This window comes from Dipodomys merriami, unplaced genomic scaffold (genome assembly GCF_024711535.1).
Source record: "Dipodomys merriami isolate MVZ:Mamm:240054 unplaced genomic scaffold, mDipMer1.0.p SCAF_63, whole genome shotgun sequence".
Lineage (NCBI taxonomy): Eukaryota > Metazoa > Chordata > Mammalia > Rodentia > Heteromyidae > Dipodomys > Dipodomys merriami.
This window is the reverse complement of record NW_027206213.1, coordinates 795373-816922: the sequence shown is the minus strand read 5'-3', so window position 1 is coordinate 816922 and position 21550 is coordinate 795373. Positions and strand designations below refer to the sequence as shown.

At 40.7% G+C, this 21550-nt stretch overlaps 1 protein-coding gene across 9 annotated transcripts in view; it reads right to left on the bottom strand.

Annotated features, from left to right (window-relative positions):
* Nucleotides 1-21550, bottom strand: part of Aak1 (AP2 associated kinase 1) — a 186856-nt gene that overhangs the window by 31038 nt on the left and 134268 nt on the right. For all 9 annotated transcript variants that reach the window (XM_070004473.1, XM_070004472.1, XM_070004475.1 and 6 more), the window contains exons 12-16: nucleotides 15637-15989; nucleotides 11261-11530; nucleotides 10210-10439; nucleotides 8187-8344; nucleotides 7024-7122 (exon numbers count right to left, since the gene is read on the bottom strand). In XM_070004473.1, coding sequence (XP_069860574.1) covers nucleotides 7024-7122; nucleotides 8187-8344; nucleotides 10210-10439; nucleotides 11261-11530; nucleotides 15637-15989 — 1110 coding nt within the window. The remainder of the gene's footprint in view (nucleotides 1-7023; nucleotides 7123-8186; nucleotides 8345-10209; nucleotides 10440-11260; nucleotides 11531-15636; nucleotides 15990-21550) is intronic.

Genomic DNA, 21550 nt, shown 5'->3' with positions numbered 1-21550 from the left:
ACAGGCAGACTAAAGGGGAATGAATGCTAACAATACAGTATGATAATAAAGTATCCCTGAGATATAAAATGTGGTCTATGTAACATATATGAGATGCAATGAATGATTACATCAGTATATTCCTATGCTTGGACTTCTACTTCTTCCAGGGATACTGCAGCATACAGGGATCTCTTTCAGAATGTCTATAGCAATTATTGGCCATGTCACACATTTTGGCACTAGTACATATATATATTAGGATGTATACAGCTTTTTCTTGTGTGCCCATTACCCCCTAGAGGTTTTGGGAGGACTAAATCTTACTGTACCACTATAATGTCTAATGGCTAGACAAGAAGAAATAGAAATAATTTTTTTTTGCCTACTTCAGGGCTAGATGACCCCTAATCTCTAGACCATATCTAATACTATTGGTAAGTACTCTCAACTTACAGAAATTTACATACCCTAGCAACTATTAGGGCTTGAAAAGATTTTAGAATTTTCTAGCACAATTTCCTTATTTTTCAGAAAAGAAAATAAAGACCCAAATTAAGAGATCAACAGTGGCTGGTCAGAAGAGCTATGGTCACAATTTAGGTCTGTTTCTACTTTATCATTCTCTACATTGAATTTCAGTATCCAGCTTGCTTATTAATTAAAATTTCATTTTTCTTTCCACAAAAGCAGATTTTTTAAATGTTTTACTCAAAGCCAGTATAATGGTTTATGCCTACAATCCCAGTACTCAGGAGCTCAAGACAAGAGGATTGTGGGTCTGAAACTAACCTGGGCTACACAGCAAGATGTTATCTTAAAATAAAGTGAAACAGCTTTCTTTAAAATAATTAGAGAGTCATAGGTTGAATCTTGTGAATCCTACATCTATCTTGACCCAACAGAGACACCTTATATAACTGTAGCATGATGTCAGCAACACTATATAATTCTACTGCCTAGCCTATTTGTTTTTGGCAGTTTTCACATGCACTGTTTTAGTGTGCATGTATGTTAAAAGCCTGGTCCCCAGCTTAATGCTCTCAGGAAGTGGTAGAAAGTTTGAGAAGTAGGGCCAACTGGAAGGTTTTAGGTCACTGGAAGTTAATCTTAGCAGGGATCACGGGATCCCAATCTATTTTTCTTCCTCTCCTTGGGCCTTGCCATGAGAATGAACAGCTTTGTTCTGCCATGTACACCTCAACATGATACGCTGCTTTGCCACAGGCCCAAAGCAATGGGACAATTGACCATGGCTGACACCTCCAAAACTGAGCCCAAACAAATACCTATCAGGTATCTTGTTAGAATAACAGAATGTTGATGAACACACACACCCACTTGTTTGTGTGAGTAAGCTCTTCCTCCCTCTCTCCCTCTCTGTGCCTGCTGTGAGCTTCAACTCCGTCTCTATCACTACCGCCACTCAGGTCAGACACCTCTGCTCTGGTCTCCCTCAAACTCATTCCACTCATACCTGCCTCCTACATAGGTGGTAGACCATATTTACGTAGCTAGACATCTCTGTCATTTTCAATGCACTCTAAATCCTTTTTTGTTAGCCTATATGGTGCTGGGTTGAGCTTAGAAGTCCTGAGGCTCAGCATCCACCACACTTAAGCGCCCTGGCCTGGGTCATCGGTTGCAGGGCAGTTTTCTTCATCTGTCTGAGCCTCAGTGTGTTGTTCATGAAACAGGCTTATCAAGGAGTCAAGGTGCCAGCATGTGTAAGTGTTACTGGAGTCATCTCTATAGATATCTGACTCTGAATTAAATCCCCCATCTCTAAATCTACTTGTCTCTGTCTCTTGCTATCTCTAGCTGTTTCTCGGGTATGACTGTTTGGAGCTACAAGGGAATGGGTGAATTTGTTGCCCCCATCCCATCCATCCCCAAATCTCATGTTTCCTAGATAGTAGGCTGACTTGGTTTCTTTCTCATCTGCTTCCTGCCCTTTGGGAGCCCAATTCTCAGTGGCTCAGTTTCCTCTATTCCTCTTTGGTCCCTTTGGAAAGATTCCACCATTTCTCAACAGCTTCCTCTGCCATCCCCAATACCACCTCCTCAGAACCAGCAAGATGAACTTTAAGAAATACAGAGCCAGGTGCTGGTGGCTCATGTCTGTAATCCTAGCTACTCAGGAAGCTGAGATCTGAGGATCATGTTCAAAGCCAGTCTGGGCAGGAAAGTCTATGAGACTCAACCACCAGAAAACCAGAAGTGGTGCTGTGGCTCAAGTGGTAGATGGCAGAGTGCTTGCCTTTAGCTGAAGAACTGAGGGATAGTGCCCAAGCCCAGAGTTCAAGCCCCATGACTGACAGAAAAAAGAAAAAAAAAGGAAAAAGAAAAAAAAAGGAAAAAGAAAAAAAAAAGAAATACAGTAGTGCGAAAAGTTCAGGTAGGATTACTGGATGAATTAGAAATGTCCCCAGACGGCTAGGAAGGTGGCTCAGTGGTATAGTGCTTGCCTTGCATGCATGAGGCCCTGGCTTTGATTCCTCAGCACCACATAACAAAAAAAAATCCAGAGTGGGGCTGTGGCTCAAGTGATAGAGTGCTAGCCTTGAGTTGAAGCACTCAGGAACAGTGCCTAAGCCCAGAGTTCAAGCCCCATGACTGACAAAAAAAAGAAATGTCCCAGTCCCTGACTTGGTTGTCTCCCTCAGAGCAGCTTTGAAGATAGATGGTGCCTACTTCTATCCAGGGACCCCCAAAATGCATTTCCAAGAACTTTAAGCTAAGATGTGGAAGAGGAAACAATAACAGGTGGGAAGATGTCCAGATGTGACAGAGGGCAAAGGGAGGGACAGAGGTGTCCCTCGGTGGGCAGCAAGACAGAGGGAAGGGCTTATGTGGCATTTTGAGACTACTACTGACCATCTCCCACCATTCCCAAAGCCATGTCCTACCCAGTGACCAGTCAGTCTCAATGTGTCAGCAGCTGCCACCACACCCAGCTCAATGACTGGTACACCAATCTGTGAGTGATGGAAGAGGACAGAAGGAAACATGGACACCATACTAACTCTACTCCATCCTCCCTTGCTCAGACTTCAACATCTGACTCTTGACCATATCACTACCTCAGACACTCCTGACTTCATATCTTCCAACACTCAAACTTCCCCAGACCCTCAACCTATCCTTGCATCTTCAACTTTCTTCAATGTAGCCTCCCAAGTTCCTCTTCAATCCCATTTCCCAATCTCTGAACTAGCCTCTCCTCATACCTCTAATTCTCTCAGAGACCATTACTCGCTTCCTTCAACTGGTGTGCAGAGTCCTCTGTGATTCTGTCCCATGTATAGATTAGCCTGAGCATCAACACAATTGTGACACTGAACTGTGAAGAACTATGAAGAACTCCCTCCTTCTATTCCTTTCTAGTAATGTCCACCCCTACACCTTTGCAAACCGAAGGATTTGGTTCTTACCATCTACAACTGGGCTATTATAGTAATCATTTGATAATAAGTTTCTCTATAGGTAGGAGGAGCAGAAGGGTTAACTCTTGGAAATGTCTGCTTGCCTGCCTGCCTGCCTGCCTCCTTCCCTCCTTTCTTTCCTTCCTTCCTTCCTTTCCTCCCCTTCCCTCTCTCCCTCTGCATTCTTTCCTTTTCTTCCTTCCTTTATTGTTGGTCCTGGGCTTGAACTTAGGGTCTGTCCCTAAGCATTTTTGCCTAAAGCTAGCCCTCTACCACTGTGACTCCACTTGTGGCTTTTTGGTGGTTAATTGAGGATAAGAGTCTCATGACACTTCCTACCTAGGCTGTCTTTAAACTGCTTTCCTCAACTCTCAATGTCCTCAGTAGCTGGGAATATAGGCATGAGCCACAGACACCCAGCCCTTCTGATACATTTTTAAATGAGATAAAATAAAAACAAATTTAAAAGGAAAAAGAAAATTACAAAAAAAAATATAACATGGGTCTTTTTGAAAAAAAGTATGTAGAAATAAATTCCAGGTATAAATGCTGTACAATAATAGCATTTTCCTCTTGGAGTGAGGTTATAAGTTCTTGTCACTTCACTGGGCTTTCATCTATTTCCCCATTTTTTTACAACTAAAAGTGTATAACTCAAGCATTTAAATAAATAGGCATTATGTAAATAGGTTTTGTCATTGTTGGGTGTGGGGCTTGAGCTCTGGGCCTGGGCACTGTCCCTCAGCTCTTCAGCTCAAGGCTAGTACTCTACCACTTGAGCGACAGCACCACTTCCAGCTTTTTCTGCTTATGTGGTGCTAAGGAATTGAACCTAGAACCTCATGAATGCAATGCAATCATTCTACCACTGGGCCACCTTCCCAGTCCCCATAAAAATGTTTAAAATATTATCTTATGTCACTCTCCCTAAACCATTATCAAATTTCTTGCTGTTTCTCTTTTGATCTATCAGAATGTTTAAAATCAATAATCAATCTGAGCACAATTAGAATATTTACAGAAAATGGTGCCATCCTAAACTTTAAACAAAGGCAAGCAAGTGAATTTTGGGACTACATACCGTTTCATTTGGAAAGAATGAAGGTGATACAGGAAAAAAAATGTTTATACACACACAAATAAAAAAATGAAATGTTCATAGAGAAATGCTAGATAAACTGAGGAAATCTGAATGCATATTATAAAGCTTGGTATCACTGATAATAAGGATTCCTGAGATATTGTTTCAACAATAGTATCTCCGCTGGGCTGTCTAGGTACAGATCTCTATTCTGTCATTCACCAGCTGTGACTGCCGAGGTCAGTTGTTGTGAAATAATGCATACAATGAAGCACTTACTCAATAGTCCTAGCATGTACAATGATGCAATAGGTACTCAATGTTATTACTGTCACAATTTTTCTCTAAATGTGTTTGTGGTTAGGCCTTCAAGTCCTATAAAATATACTGCCACTATTGCCTTTCAAAATAAATATAAAGGCAAGAGAAAGGTAAAACAAAAAACAAGTATGTAAGAAAATAGTTCACATAAGTGGGACATGATGGTACACATGGTAATCTCAGAAGCAAGGTCCAAGATCAAGCCCAGGCAAAAATGGCTGTGAGCCTAGGTCAAGGGATAGAGCACTTCTGTAGCTTGCTCAAAGCTATAATATCAACCTCAGTACTACAAACACACACACAAAAGAAAACTGTTCAAATAGATAATGAAATGTAACCATGTGAGAAAATTGAGAAGCGTTAAAATTGGGAGTGCTAAGCTATGACAAATAGACAATTACAAGACCTTTGCTTTAATACTGTTGAATGCCAGCTCCTTCTATACTTTTGGCAAAAGCAAGCACTTTCGTTCATTCATCCAATCCATACTGAGCCAAACATTGTGGTAAATGTCTAAGATGTAGCAAGAAAGAAGACAAAGTTTCTCCCTGACCCTCCTTCCTGAAAGCTCTATCATCCCTGGGACCATAGCTGGTCATCACTCTCATGTTCTAGCTCTTTACACATTTGGTACATCTGGTCAGACATGTGGCACAATTGAACATAAGCCTTTAAAAGTCACAAGATAAGATGACAAAACATAAAGTAAAAAAATAACACAAAAATATTGTAATTACTTAATATGGAAGTGTAACTCCCAAATGATTTAAAAAAATGGCAACATTACAAGATGACTTCTAAGGTCATGATGACTTCTACGATATGACAAAAAAAATCTGTTCTGCTTTTTTTTTTTCCTTACTAAGGAAACACACATCTAGGAGAAGCACTTAATTTTCAAAGTGATTAATTCTCAAGGACTACCGCAAAGAAGTAGGGCAACTGCAAGGAGATGCTAGAAGGACAGTATCTACCTTACACTGGAAAATGGAAAAGCATTCCTGGAGATGATCCAGCTCGCCTCAATCCCATTTGGACCCCAAATGACTTTTATTGAGAAAGATACTCATAGTGTTAAATATTTTGATTTTAAAAAATCTTTAAAAACCTTAATAAATATTCCCCCTTGATGCTGGAGCCAGAAAGTCAATGTTCCAGCTCTTCTATTTGCTAGTAGGTAATTCTGGAAAAGAGACTCTGTGCCTCAGTCTCTTCAAGCTACAAGAAAGAACTAAAGAGAATATAACAAACTCAAAGGATTGCTGAGAAGGTGAAACAAGATCACACTCAGCAAGGACAAGTGAGAAGTGGGGAAAGTTTACAATACACAATGTAAGAAGAGCATTCTAGGCTGGGAATGATGGTTCACACATGTAATTCCAGATGCTCTGGAGGTATGAGTATTATTGTCTAAGGCCAGCCTCAGGCAAAAACAAGAGACTCTATCTGAAAAAAATAACTAAAAAAGTTGGTGCTGTGGCTCATGCTTGTAATCCTAACTACTTAGGCCATTGTAATCCTAATTACTTAGGACACTGAGGTCTGAGAATCATATTTCTAAGCCAGCCTGGGCAGGAAGGTCCGTGAGACTCTTTTCTCTAATAAACCACCAGAAAACCAAGAAGTAGCCACTGTAGCTCAAGTGCTAGCCTTGAGTTGAAGAGCTGAGGGACAGCGCCCAAGCTCAGAGTTCAAGCCCCATGACCGACCAAAAAAATCATTGCCAAGATGTTTGAATGACATCTCTATGCTAGCTCTCAGTGGTGAGATCACAGGAGATTTTTAACTTTTTTTTCTCTATAAATGACTTATTTATGTAATAAGTGTAATTTTTCTTAATAAGGGCAGAAAACACCTCTTATTACTCTATAATTTAAAACAAACTCATAAAGGCACACACTAATCACAGCTTAGTAGAGAATCAAATCTCAAGAGAAAATATCTAAAACTTAGAATTCACTAAGTTCTTGCAAAGATCCTAAGAAACAAGAAAAGATCACCAGAGTTACTTAACCTATGTCCTAGATTAGAGGGAACAAATCCAGCATCCTGCTGCTAGATCATCCTGCCACTTTAGATCCTCATCTACCTCTCTTTGACTGGACAGCTTTTGAACACTGGAACTGTGGTTCCCAGCCAGCCACAGCTATAATATGGAGGGAAAACAATGAAAGTCATAACAGTGAGCCACATGTCTCAGGTATGTGCCATACTCACCAGAAAACGAGGACGTGTTTGTAAAAGCATCACCTTGGGTTGACTGGAAGCCTGGAATCAAACTCTCAGCTGAGCCACCAAGCTTTTCAGGATGCTTGCCTAAAGAGACAAAACACCACTTTGTTCATTCCGGCCAAAGCCCAGGAGCATAATACACACATGTGGAGGTTCTGGGTACCTTCTGACTACTCTTCATACTGTGTTAAGGCAGCACCTTGGCTATTCAAAAGTCCTTGTCTAGATACTACAATAACTAAGATAATAAAGAAAATTATTAAGAATCAAAAAGTGATAAGAGAACTAGTTATACATAGAAGATGAAAATAATTCTGGATATTGGCTTGCACAACATTGCTAATGTACTTAACATTACTATCAAGGAGTTTGGAGCTGGTGGCTCACGCCTATAATCCTAGCTACTCAGGAGGCTGAGCGCTGAGGATCACTGTTCGAAGCCTGCCTGGGCAGGAAAGTCTATGAGACTCTTATCTCCAATGAAATCACAGAAAAACCAGAAGTGATACTGTGGCTCAAGTGGTGGAGTGCTAGCCTTGACCAAAAGGAGCTTAGGGACAGCCCCCAAACCCAGAGTTCAAGCCTTGGGATGGAAGGAAGAAAGAAAGAGAGAGAGAAAGAGAAAGAGACAGAGACAGAGAAAGAAAGGAGGAAGGGAGGGAGGGAGGGAGGGAAGAAGGAAAGGAGGAAAAAAGAAAAGAAAGAAAGAAAGAAAGAAAGAAAGAAAGAAAGAAAGAAAGAAAGAAAGAAAGAAAGAAAGAAAGGAGAGAAAGGAGAGAAAGAGAAAGAGGGAGACAAAAGGGGAACACCACTCCCCTCCAAGTATGATAGTGTTTGCTACCACTGTCCTGATTTATGCCTCTGAATCTTCTCTAAAAATGTCTTCCCTAATGTTCACACTCTCTGTGCTGCCTTCCAAGATAGGTCAGGACTTCCTGAAAATAAAAAGATTAGCACTAGGGTAAAAGTAAAAGTTTGTGTGGGTGAATATTTTGAAATCAAGAATTTGAAGGAGAAGCTCAAACTGTGGCAGAGGCACATTTTCACAAGCACATTCCTCTAGAGATAAGATTCATTCTAATTCCTGCTTATTTCTTAGCACTGGGAATTTACAACTACGAATCACAAAAAGACAAGACTTTTTTCACCTTCCCCTAGCTTGGCAAAATCTTTGTTGAGCAGTTCTTCAGCTGTGAGTTTGGAGAAATTGTCATCATCGAAGGGATTCCATGTAGAACCTTCTGACGGATTATAGACATTTTGCTGCGAGGTCCGAGGAGAGCCTGATGGGGTGGTGGTTGCAGACCTAGATAGGTTCCCACCCCCATGAAAGAAAAAGACATATAAAAGTTGAACAAAACAGAAAGGTTCAGATTGTTTTCTCTTCATTATGAGATGAAATTCTTTTCTGAGTTTAGCCATTATTTTGCATAGTGTTTTCCTAGGAGGTTTTTTTTCCACAGAAACTGAACAACTTCCATAGACATCCTTTCCACTCTGTGAAATGAGTATCTCCTTTCCTTCAGGCCTCACTACTTCCTTTTTCTTGACTAGTTTTTCAGTCTTGTCTGGGAGAGCTTTCAGTTTAGGATCTCAATAAAACTTGTCCTTAGACTTGTGTATCCTGTGGGAACCACAATAACATCTTCTACAACTGGCTCATGAAGGGGACTGGAACTTTTTATACTGCCTCCCACCTTCCATTAAGAGCCACCATCATTGGCTTGGATGTAGATCAGCAGTAGTGTACTTGACCAGCATGAATAAAGTCCTAGGTCTCATCCCCAGCATAGAAAAACACAAAAACAAAAGACCACTATCATAATTAAAGAGAAATAAAGATAGCTACCACTATTAAGTTTGTGTGTCTAGGTATCAACCAGTTTTCTTCTAGTTTCTCTTGATTTTAAAGATTTTTAACCAGACAGTGCATAATTCTAAAACAGCCGAGGGTCTAAAATTACATTCACTCAAAAAAAAAAAAAAAACACTCATCAAAATCAGACATGGTATCTATTGCTGGGTTCACAAAAGTTGGCTAAGACAGAGTCCTGGTATTAGAGAACTCACAGGCCAGACAGCCAGACATACAAATGATTGATAAAACAATGTGATACATGCCTGACAAGGTCAAGGCAAAATGCTCTATGAGAGGGATAGTCAAAAGAATCCATGAGGGCTGGGAAGTTGGCTCAGTGGTAGAGCACTTGCCTTGCATGCATGAGGCCCTGGGTTCGATTCCTCAGCACCACATAAGCAGAAAAAAAAGCCGGAAGTGGCGCTGTGGCGCAAGTGGCAGAGCGCTAGCCTTGAGCTGAAAAGCTGAGGGACAGTGCCCAGGCCAAGAGTTCAGGCCCCACGACCAGACCCCCCAAAAAAGAATCCATGAGCCAGGTGCTGGTGGCTCACACCTGTAATCCTAGCTACTCAGGAGGCTTAGATCTGAGGATCACTGTTCAAAGCCAGCCAGGGCAGGGAAAGCCGTGAAACTCTTCTATCCAATTAACCACCAGAAAACAGGAAGTGGTGCTGAGGTAGAGTGCTAGCCTTGAGCTGAAGAGCTGAGGGACAGTGCTCAGACCCAGAATTCAAGCCCCATGACCAACCAAAACAAAACAAAACAAAACAAAGAACCCATGAATATGAATATTGAAAGATAAATGTCAGTTTCCCAGGAAAGCTGCAGTTCCTCAAAAGAATGAGCCCTGGGCTCATCCCATGTATGTAAACAAGGCCTTGCTGAAGTAAGCAGAGAGCTCCTGCTAACAGCCTCTATATAGTAGAGGCCAATGAAAGCTTTTCAGAATGGACAGACTTGGTTGTTCAAGAGTTTAGAATACTCTGTGGAACATAAAAGGAATGAGAAAATGAAAACAATAGGCCAACTTGGAAATTAATCTTTTTTTCCTTTATATATTTTTTTGGCGGTACTCAGGGTCCACACTGGCTAGGCAGATATGCTACTGCTAGCTATGCCTTCAGGCCCTGGGAATAGAATCTTATGATCAGTACAGTATAAGCACTATAGACAAGCTAACAGTTCCTTACCAAACATATGCATGCACTGCTACTACATATACCTCCACACATCCACAAACTTTTCCAAAGAATAACCCAATAATCACCTAAGAAAAGCCCAAAAGGTACGAACAAAGAAGCAGCACTACATACTTGGATTTATTGAGACTGGCCTCAGCTGCAGCTGCCTGGAGCAGCTGGGTTGATTTGCTGGCAGGGACCCCAAAGACTGCACTATGGGTTACGTCACTGAGAATACGTCTGTGCCCAGCACGCTGGGTTTTGGGAGATGATGGAGGAGTGAGAGATCCAACTTTCTGTCCCTGGATAGTAGGAGGTGGGGTTGTCTGAACCTTTGGCTGTTGTCTTACCGGGGCTTGAATCTGTTAGGGAGAGAGATGAAATATGTTTCAGTTCAGAAAAAAAAAGGTACAGGAGAAGGAAAAGGGAAAACCAGCAACTAAGCATAACAAATAAAGAGAGCTAATTTAGGTTTATCAATAGCATCCAAAAAGAAAAAATAATATAGTCTCTGACAATCGGACTGGAAAGGGCACAGTGGATCAAACTGTCCTACGACAAGGGAAGGGATTAGTTCTAACCTTAGGTCCTTGATTAGGACCTAGGGTCCTGCTAGCTTTTCCTGCCAGCTTAATTTCACAGTGATAAAGGTTCTTGTTCTTCATCACTAACTAGAAACATTAAACAATAAAATAAAATCCACCAGGTGTGGGGGGGGGGGGGCAGGGGAGGCTCATATCTGTAATCCTAGCTACTCCAGAGGCTGAGATCAGAAAATCCTGGTTTAGAACCAGCCGAGGCAGAAAAGTCCGTGAGGAGGCTACAATGCTTGATAAGAAATGTACTCATTACCTTGCCCATGTAATTGTAACCCCTCTGTACAGTATTTTCACAATAAAATAAATAAATAAATATCAAAAAGCCAGAAATGGAGCTGTGGCCTTGAGCCGGGGTCCTGAATTTAAGCCCCAGGAAAAGCAGGAGGGGGCAGGGAATCCTTCTTTCTATATCACACTGTTCCTAGAGATATTAAGAGAATACTGTTTTAACTCTAGAATGGGAAGGCAATCTCATTCTAATTCAGAGGCCCACACACAGCTACTGCCACCTCCTTCCTGCCCATTCCCTAGCCTTGCTGCAATCTCCTCTTCCACTTTTGTGCTAAGCTCTGGATGATTCTTACAGTGGATTCCTGCACAGAAGCTGGCTGTGCAGCCGCTGCTGGCTGGGCCTGGGGCTGTGGTGCCACCACAGCAGTCTTCTGCTGCAGGGCTGCCTGCTGAGTCATGAGCTGCTGCTGATGCAGGGCTGTGGTCAGCTGTTGCTGTTGCTGCTGCTGCTGCTGCTGCTGCTGGTAGAAGTTCTGTATCAGCTGCTGCTGAGAGCCTCCCTGGGATGCAACAGGGAATTGAGTGATTGCTGGTTGCTGGGTTGCTGGATGTACTGCTTGGAACTGGGCAGAAGTAAGCAAGAAATGAGGAAACCAGTTAGAGCCTATCACTGAACCACATCCACAAAAGATGAATTAAGATCAGTGTTGAAGCCACCAAGGGAAAGCCTGCATAAATACTTACGATGGAAATCTCAGGGCATTAAAATAAACCCAGAAGCACAGTATATTGCCAAGTCTTATCTACTGCACTAGACTGGCCTTTTTTTTTTAATGTACTAGGGATGAAATCCAGGGTCTTTTACATACTAGGCAAGTGTACTCCACTTGAGCTACACTGTAACTTTTTATTTATTTTGTTTTTGAGACAAATTCACACTGACTTTACCAAGACTAGCCTTGAACTCATGGTCCACCCACCCCTGCTTACTAAGTAGCTGGGATAATAAGCATTTTGACTTTCCAGGCCTAGTCTAAGGGATGCTATGTGATTAAACATCACACATAACTCCATGATGCAAACAAGTGATTTCTCAATCACAGAAGGAATTGTTCTTATAAAAGGGTTTTGAAGGGCTGGGAATGTGGCTTAGTAGTAAAGTGCTTGCATGAAGTCCTGGGATCAATTCCTCAGAACTACATCAACAGAAAAGGCTGAAAGTGGCACTGTAGCTCAAGTGGTAGAGTGCTAGCCCTGAGCTCAGGGACAGTGCCCAGGCATTGAGTTCAAGCCCCAGGACTGGCAATAAATAAATAAATAAATAAATAAATAAATAAATAAATAAATAAATAAATAAATAAATAAGGGTTTTGAAGTAGGCAAGATTAAAATGCTCCTGTGTGGACAGGCTGAAGCAATGATGACATTGAAAGGATAACCTCAACATTAACCTAGCTGCTAAGATTCATTTCAAGGCTCTTGGAAATTATTTTGCAATAGCTCTATCTTTAGGAAACTATGACATCTTTATCATTCAAAATATTGTCAGAAACCAGTGGCTCACACCTTTAACCTTAGCTACTCAGGAAGCTGAAACCTGTAAGATTGTGGTTTGAAGCTAGCCAGCTCAAGCAGAAAAAGACTTCATCTTCAAATCACTAGCAAAATGCTAGACTGAAGGTATGGTTCAAGAGGCAGAGTGGTAGCTCTGAGTAAGAAAGCACAGTGAATATGTGATGCCCTGATTTCAAGCCAAGTATTGGTTAAAAAAAAGCAGAGGGAAAACTGGGAAAGAGCGAGGAAAGAGGTGACATTGTTCAAAATGAAATGTACTCTTTACTTGACTTATGTAACTGTAACCCTTCTATACATCACCTTTATAATAAAAACAGTATTTTTTTGGAGGGTGCTGGTCCTGGGGCTTGAACTTGGGGCCTGGGCACTGTCTCTGAGCTTCTTTTGCTTAAGGCTAGTGTTCTACCACTTTAGTCACAGCTTCATTTCCAAAAATTTCTTTTAAGAAAGAAAATAACTAAAACTGGAAAAAAAATCAAAGCATTCAGCACATTCTAAAACATTTTTACGTTTTTTTGTAACAGTACTCTCACGATGTGCCAAGGCTAACCTCAATCTTGTTGGCTCAAAATATCCTCCTGCCCCAGCCTTGCAGCCTTACTGGGAGTACAGATTGTAAAGGTACCTGGTTTTGTGGCACTTCTATGTGTGTCCTTAATGCTGGGGAGTTTGAGCTCAGCATACAAACAAAGGTCAAAATATGGATCTGCTGATAAACTAAAGTCAAAATCGTGTCTTGGAAAATCCCAAATATTATTCTTTCTTCCTTTCTTGAACTAATTGGGAGGATACTACTATTTGTCTACTGATACAAAATTAAAGGATTAGCAAAAGAATATGTTAAAATAACGCTGTCTATTTCTAACAGCAAGATGCTGAAAACGACCCAAGTTCTATCAACAGGAGAATGGATGAACTATATTATGTTCTGAAGGGTATCAAATGGACATGACCAAGCTGTAAACAGGAATGAGGGCTAGCTCTATAGAAGTTACAGGGGGAAGAATTTTTTTTTTTTGGGTCCGGTCGTGGGGCCTGAACTCTGGGCCTGGGCACTGACTCTCAGCTCTTCAGCTCAAGGCTAGCACTCTACCACTTGAGCCACAGCGCCACTTCCGGCTTTTTTCTTTTTGCTTATGTGGTGCTAAGGAATCAAACAGGGCCTCATGCATGCAAGGCAAACGCTCTACCAGTGAGCTACCTTCCCAGCCAATGAATTTTTTTGTTGTTGCTCTGGTCCTGGGGTTTGAATTCAGTGCCTGCCCACTGTCCCTGAGCTTAAGTTTTTTTCTTGCTCAAGGCTAGAACTTTACCATTTGAGCCTCAGCTTCACTTCTAGCTTTTTTGGTAGTTTATTGGAGATAAGAGTCACAAACATTCTTGTCTGAGCTGGCTTCAAATCAAGATCCTTAGATCTTAGCCTCCTGAATAGCTAAGATTACAAGTGTGAGCCCAGCAAAGGGGAAAATTTTTTTTATAAATTCTTTCAAACTATATAAATATTTTTACATATTCATAATACAAACCCTGCCAGACACTGGGAGCTCATGCCTGTAATCCTAGCTACTCAGGAGGCTCAAAGCCAGCCTGCTCAGGAAAGTCCACAAGTCTCTTATCTCCAATTAACCACCCGAAAAACCAAAAGTGGTGCTGTGGCTCAAAGTGGTAGAGTACTAGTCTTGAGCAAAAAGAGCTCAGAGACAGCACTTAGGTCCCAAGTTCAAGCCCCATGAAGGAAGGAAGGAAGTAAAGAAAGGAGAGAGAAAGAAAGAGAGAGAGAGAAAGAGTGGGAGGGAGGGAGGGAGAAGAAAAGAAGGGGCTGGGAAGGTAGCTCAGTGGTAGAGTGCTTGCCTTGCATGCATGAGGTCCTGGGTTCGATTCCTCAGCACCACATAAGCAAAAAGAAAAAAGCCAGAAGTGGCGCTGTGGCTCAAGTGGAAGAGCGCTAGCCTTGAGCTGAAGAGCTGAGGGACAGCACCCAGGCCCAGAGTTCAGGCCCCATGACCGGACGCAAAAAAAAAAAAGAAAGAAAAAAAAAAAATACAGCCCCTGGCTTTTGCCATCTCTAGACAATTAATGGACTAGGCAATGCTCAGCAACGGCTAGCAGGCTCATGAAGAAACCTAGAAACATTATATTAAGTAGATAATACCTAAACACACTGAGTGGTCTTAATATTATTTTTTCAAAAAAAAGACAATCAGACATCATAGGCCTTGTGATAATTGTGATAAAGAATGGAGAACTGCCAGATTGAATGTTGAGTAGGCCACAAGAAATCCCAGTTTACAGAGAAGATGGAGGAGCATGACAAATTATACCATTTCCAGAATGTAGAAAGTTCCACAGAATAACCAATACATTTTCTTAAAAAAAAAAAAGTTGCCAGGCATAAGTGGCTCATTCCTATAATCCTTGTATTCTACTTACTCAGGAATCTGAGATCTTTAGATCAGGGTTCAAAGCCAGCCCAGGCAATAAAGTCTGTGAGATACTTATTTTCAATTAAGCATCAAAAAGCTGGAAATAGTGCTGTGGTTCAAGTGGTAGAGTGCTAACCTTGGGCAAAAGAGCTCAGAGACAGTACCCACGCTCTGGAAGTTCATGCCCTAAACTGGCGCGCGTGCGCGCGCGCGCACACACACACACACACACACACACACATTAGATGGCAAAGGAAATAAAGGAGGGAGAAGGGATATAAAAACATAAAAATAATGGCAAATGAATGTGTTCATAATAAAAATATGTATAAAAGTATTTTTTTTAATGGAAAAAACATACTCTAACAAAATATAACACATAAACCTTGTTTGGATCCTGATTTCACCAGGTCAACTTAAATTAGAAAACATGAGAAATAAATACGCTTGGATATTTGATGGAAATAAAATTTCTTCCACCAGTCTGTCCTTAGAAATCAGCTCCTTTGCTAGATTCCTCAAGCAGGGTGAATTTTCTATGGCCTGAGAAGAACATTGAAAGGGGTGCAAGTGATCAATTCACTCCACAGGGCTTTAGTATTGACATCCAAGAAAAATAACAGTCAGTGACTGTAATCCAGCATTTTCCAAGGAAGAGACTTGTCCTAGGTGGTCCTTTTCACAGTCATGACTCCACTATACAAGCATGGGTCAAATCTAGATTACCTTACCTGCTGAGTCTGGGCCTGCTGCTGTGGCTGCTGTTGCTGCTGCTGCTGGTAAAAAGTGCCTGCTGCTTGCTGTGGTGGTGGCTGCTGTGGTTGTGGCTGTGACTGTGGCTGTTGTGGTGGTTGCTGCTGTTGCTGCTGTTGCTGCTGCTGCTGCTTGAGGAAGAGCTGCTGCTGGTGTTGGGGCGTGGCCTGGGCCTGAGACGGCAGACCCTGGGCCTGGGTGGAAGGCATCTGCTGGGCAGTGGGAGGAGCCTGTGGCTGCTTGTGCTGAGACTGTGGCAGAGGCTGACTTGGTGGGGGTTGGGCTTTTGGTTGGGGAACACTGGCCAAAAGGCCAGGCTGAGTGCTGGCTCCTGCAATGAGAATAAACTCCAAGTAAGGACTTGAAACTCTTGCAGAAAGAACAGCTTTCTGATTTGATAACCAGGCAGATTATCCCAATATCCAGGTGCTCCTGCTTCCCTGTTTTACCTGGTAAATCATTCCATCTTCTGGATAAATTATGTGCTTCAAATTTTTCAAAACAGACTGAACAGTAAGTTTAACCCCCCCCCCCACACACACACAGTAAAGGTGTGTATAGAGGGGTTACAGTTACATTAAGTTAGGTAAATGAGTGAATTTCTTTTTGAACAGCGTCACCCCTTCCCTTGTTCTCTCCCAGTTTTTCCCTGCTATCCCTACCCACAAGTTGTATAGTTTATTTTCAACACAGTGTTAGTATCTCTGCCTACCCTTTCTGTGGCCCCCCCTTACCCTCCTCAAAACAGATAAACTTACAAACAAGGCAAAAGAGAAAGAAATCAAAAACTGCAACAAAGAAATAAAAACATAAAACCTCTTATTTCCATTTCTTGGAGTTCATTTTGATAAATAGTATTTTATAGGATCATATGCACATAGCTATTGAGCCTTTGTGATCCTCTCCTAGGAATGTCCTCATTTGGTCTCATGGTGTAAATGTTTAGAGACCTGTATAGTTTATCATGTCCCACTGTATTTTTTTGTTTTTTACCATCCAGTGTGTTGCCTCCTTTACAAAATCTTCTCTTTCTATCATCCTGTTTGGTCAGCATATCTACAGTCAGCTGATCTTTGATGCTACTTTGTACATAAACACATCTTTATACCAGTTGACATACAACACAGCAACTTTTGGGTTGTTGTTTTTTTTTTTTTTTGGCAGTTTAGGGGTTGTATTCAGGACCTTGTACTTGCCATGCATGGATCTACCATTTGAGTCACACCACTAGTCCTTTATGTTGTAGTTATTTTGGGGATAGGGTCCCAAAATCTTTGTGTGGGCTGGCCTGGACTGTGATTCTCCTATTTATGCTTCCCACATAGCTTGAATGATAGTTGTACACCAGCATTCTCACTTACTAGTTGAGATGGAGAGTCTCACTAACTTTATATCCCCCAAGCTAGCCTTAAAATTTGATCTTCCCAATATCCGTTTCCCAAGTAACTGGAATTACAGCCATGAACCACCACACCTACATTGACATTTTATGTGTAATTTATACAACTCCCACCTGGATGTCCAGCTATGAGTAGATGGTAACTAAATCTACCCAAAGCAGATTTCTAGTAGAAGTGATGATTATATTCAATTATTTGATATTCTCTATCAATACACTTTATTTATTTATTTATTTATTTATTTTACTTTTTATTTTTATTTTTTGTGAACATACTGTACAGAGGGATGAACCTACAGACCTATAGCCAACTAATCTTCGATAAGGGAGCTAAAGTAATAGAATGGAAGAAAGACAGCCTCTTCAGTAAATGGTGCTGGCAAAATTGGTTAATCACTTGTAGAAAACTAAAACTAGATCCTTATATATCACCCTGCACCAGAATCAACTCCAAATGGATCAAAGACCTCGGAGTCAAAGCAGACATTACAGGATGGAATAGGAGAAACCCTAGGCCTCCTTGGCACAGGCCAAAATTTTCTTAATAGATACCCGGAAACACAACAAATCAAAGAAAGGTTAGACAAATGGGATTGCATGAAGATGCAGAGCTTCTGCATGGCAAAGGACATAGCTAGCAAGATCAATAGAAAGCCCACAGATTGAGAGAAGATCTTCACTAGCCATACAACGGACAAGGGTCTCATATCTAAAATATACTTGGAGCTCAAAAAATTAAATCCCCCAACAACAAATCCTCAAAGAAACAACTGCCCAATAAATAAGTGGGCTAAAGACTTGAAGAGAAACTTCTCTGAAGAAGAAAGAAGGATGGCCAATAGACACATGAAGAAATGCTCAACCTCCCTAGCCATAAAAGAAATGCAAATCAAAACAACATTGAGATACCATCTCACCCCAGTTAGAATGGCTATAATCAAGAACTCTATCAATACACTTTATAAAGCAGAGTTCATTTATTTCATGAGAAACAGAATGGCAGAACAGAAATGTGAGATACTTCAAGAGATAAAAGATTAAGAATATTCTTGTCTAATTATTCCTATCTGCAGATTATATGATCCTGTACTTAAAGACCCTAAAGACTTCCCCAAATCTCTCAAATCTGACAAACATTTTTAATAAATAGTAGGATGTAAAACCAACATTAAAAAATCAAGACCTTCTCTATATACCAATAATGAACAGGCTGAAAAAGAAATTATGAAAACAAACACTATTTTTAATACCTCAAAATACTTACATACCTAGGAATAAAGTTAATTAAGGAAGTGAAAAACTGCTATAATGAAAACTATAAAACATGTATGGTTGTATGCACTTGCCATCTCAGTATGAAAGGAAGCACAAATAAGGAATCGTGGTCCAATAGTCTGGGTAAAAAGCAATACACTAACTTCCTAAATAACTGACACTTGAGTGGCTCCATTGGTAGAAAGCCTGCATAGGCCTGAGTCCAAACCCCAGTATTGTCAAAGGAGAGAAAGACAGACAGACAAAACAGACAGATAGACAGACAGACAGACAGACAAAGAAATAGAGAAAGAACTTCAAAACACTAAAGAAACAAACAGAAGAAACTTAGAATATAAAGATTCCACAAGGCCATGAGTTGGCAAAATACTGTGAAAATGGCTATACTATCAAAAGCAGCCTACAGGTCCCCATCAAAAATCCAACTCTATTTCTTTTTTTTTTTTTTGGGTCCGTTGTGGGGCCTGAACTCTGGGCCTGGGCGCTGTCCCTCAGCTCTTCAGCTCAAGGCTAGCGCTCTTCCACTTGAGCCACAGCGCCACTTCCGGCTTTTTTCTTTTTGCTTATGTGGTGCTGAGGAATCAAACCCAGGGCCTCATGCATGCAAGGCAAGCACTCTACCACTGAGCCACCTTCCCAGACCCCAACTCTATTTCATAGAACTAGAAAAATCAAGGCGCAGGGCACTGAACACACATGTAATTTCAACTACTCAAGAGGGTAGAGATCTGAGGATCAGGGTTAAAGTCCGTTTGGGTAGACAAATCCAAGAGACTCTTATCCAACTGACCAGCAAAAAAGCCAGAAGTAGAAGTGTAACCTCAAATGGTAGAGCACTAACCTTGAGAGAAAAAGCTAGGGGAGAGCATCCTGTCCCTGAGTTCAAGCCCCAGTTATCAGCATATAAAAATAGAAAAAAAAACCCTAAAATTCACATGGAAGGACAGAAGACCGTAACTAGATAAAGTAATCCTGAGTAAAAAGTGCACTGCTAATGCACCGCTTTAAGTTATATTACAGAGTCACCAATACAAACACAATGTGATAGAGTTACAAAAACACGTAAGTAGGAAATGCAATAGAAGACCCAGAAATATATGTAGGTATAGCTATCCGATTTTCAACAAACATGCCTAAAGCATATATTGGAGGAAAAACAAACAGTACTTTTAATAAATAGTGTTGAGAAAACTGGATATTCACATGTAGAACACTGGTGCCAGATTTCTATCTCTCACTCGATATAAAAAAAATCTTTGAAACTACTATGGAAAAATATGAGGAAAACACTTGAAGATATAGGCACAGGCAACTTTTAAAACAGGATTCTAATTTCCCAGTAAGTATGAGACTCTTACCTCCAACTAAGCCAGAAGTGGAGTTGTAGCTCAAGTAGTAGCAGTAGAGTGCTAGTCTTGAGCACACAAAACAAAACAAAACAATAACAACAAAAAAGATCAAAAACAAAGCCCAGCCCCAAATTCAAGCCCTAGGATTGGCACAAAAGAACAACAGCAAAAAAAGGAAATTTATTTTTAAAAATTGCAAGAAAAATTTAAAGGAAGGGGCTCAGAAACAATAATAGAGGGGGTAAATATGATTAAAGTTTATTATATGCATATATGAAAGTTATCACAATGAAACCTCTGGAATTGTATGATTCATATATGCTTTAAAAAACAAAAGAAGCGGCTGTATATGACAAACCTACAGCCAGCATTATACTCAATGGTGAAAAACTAAAGCCATTTCCTCTTAACTCAGGAACAAGACAAGGATGCCCACTCTCTCCACTTCTCTTCAATCTAGTATTAGAATGCCTAGCTACAGCAATAAGACAAGATGCAGACATAAAGGGGATCCAAATAGGGAAAGAAGAAATAAAACTCTCCCTCTTTGCAGATGACATGATCTTATATTTAAAGAATCCCACAGACTCCACTCCCAAATTACTCAAGCTGATTCAAAACTTTGGCAAAGTAGCAGGTTATAAAATTAACCCCCAAAAATCAATGGCTTTTCTGTATGCCAACAATGAGAAAAGTGTGGCTGAAATTAGGAAAGCAACTCCATTTGTAATAGCCCCACAAAAAATAAAATACCTAGGAATTAACTTAACCAAAGAAGTGAAGGACCTCTATGATGAAAACTTTAAAATCTTGAAAAAGGAAATCAACACAGAACTTAAAAAATGGCAAAACCTCCCATGCTCCTGGATTAGAAAGATTAACATCGTGAAAATGGCAATACTTCCCAAGGCTATCTACAAATTCAACGCAATACCTATCAAAATGCCAACCTCATTCTTCAAGGAAATAGAAGAGGCAATCCAAAAATTCATATGGAACAATAAAAGACCCCGAATAGCAAAAACACTCCTCAATGGAAAGAACACTGCTGGAGGAATATCAATACCAAATTTCAAACTCTACTATAAAGCCATAGTAATCAAAACAGCTTGGTATTGGCATAAGAACAGACCTCAGGACCAATGGAATAGAATTGAAAACCCAGAAATGAACCTACAGACCTATAGCCATCTAATAATCTTCGATAAGGGAGCTAAAACAATAGAATGGAAGAAAGCCTCTTCAGTAAATGGTGCTGGCAAAATTGGTTAACTACATGTAGAAAACTAAAGCTAGATCCTTATATATCACCCTACACCAGAATCAACTCCAAATGGATCAAAGACCTTGAACTCAAAGCAGACACTCTGAAAACATCACAGGATGGAATAGGAGAGACCCTAGGTCTCCTTGGCTCAGGCCGAAATTTTCTGAATAGAGACCCGGAAACACAACAAATCAAAGAAAGGTTGGACAAATGGGATTGCATAAAGTTGCAGAGCTTCTGCAGGGCAAATGACATAGCTAGCAAGATCAATAGAAAGCCCATGGATTGGGAGAAGATCTTTACTAGCCATACAACGGACAAGGGTCTCATATCTAAAATATACTTGGAACTCAAAAAATTAAACCCCCCCCAACAACAAATCCTCAAAGAAACACTGCCCAATACATAAGTGGGCTAAAGACTTAAAGAGAAACTTCTCTGAAGAAGAAAGAAGGATGGCCAATAGACACATGAAGAAATGTTCAACATCCCTAGCCATAAAAAAAATGCAAATCAAAACAACATTGAGATATCACCTCACTCCAGTTAGAATGGCAAAAATCAAGAACTCTAACAACAACAGATGCTGGAGGGGATGTGGA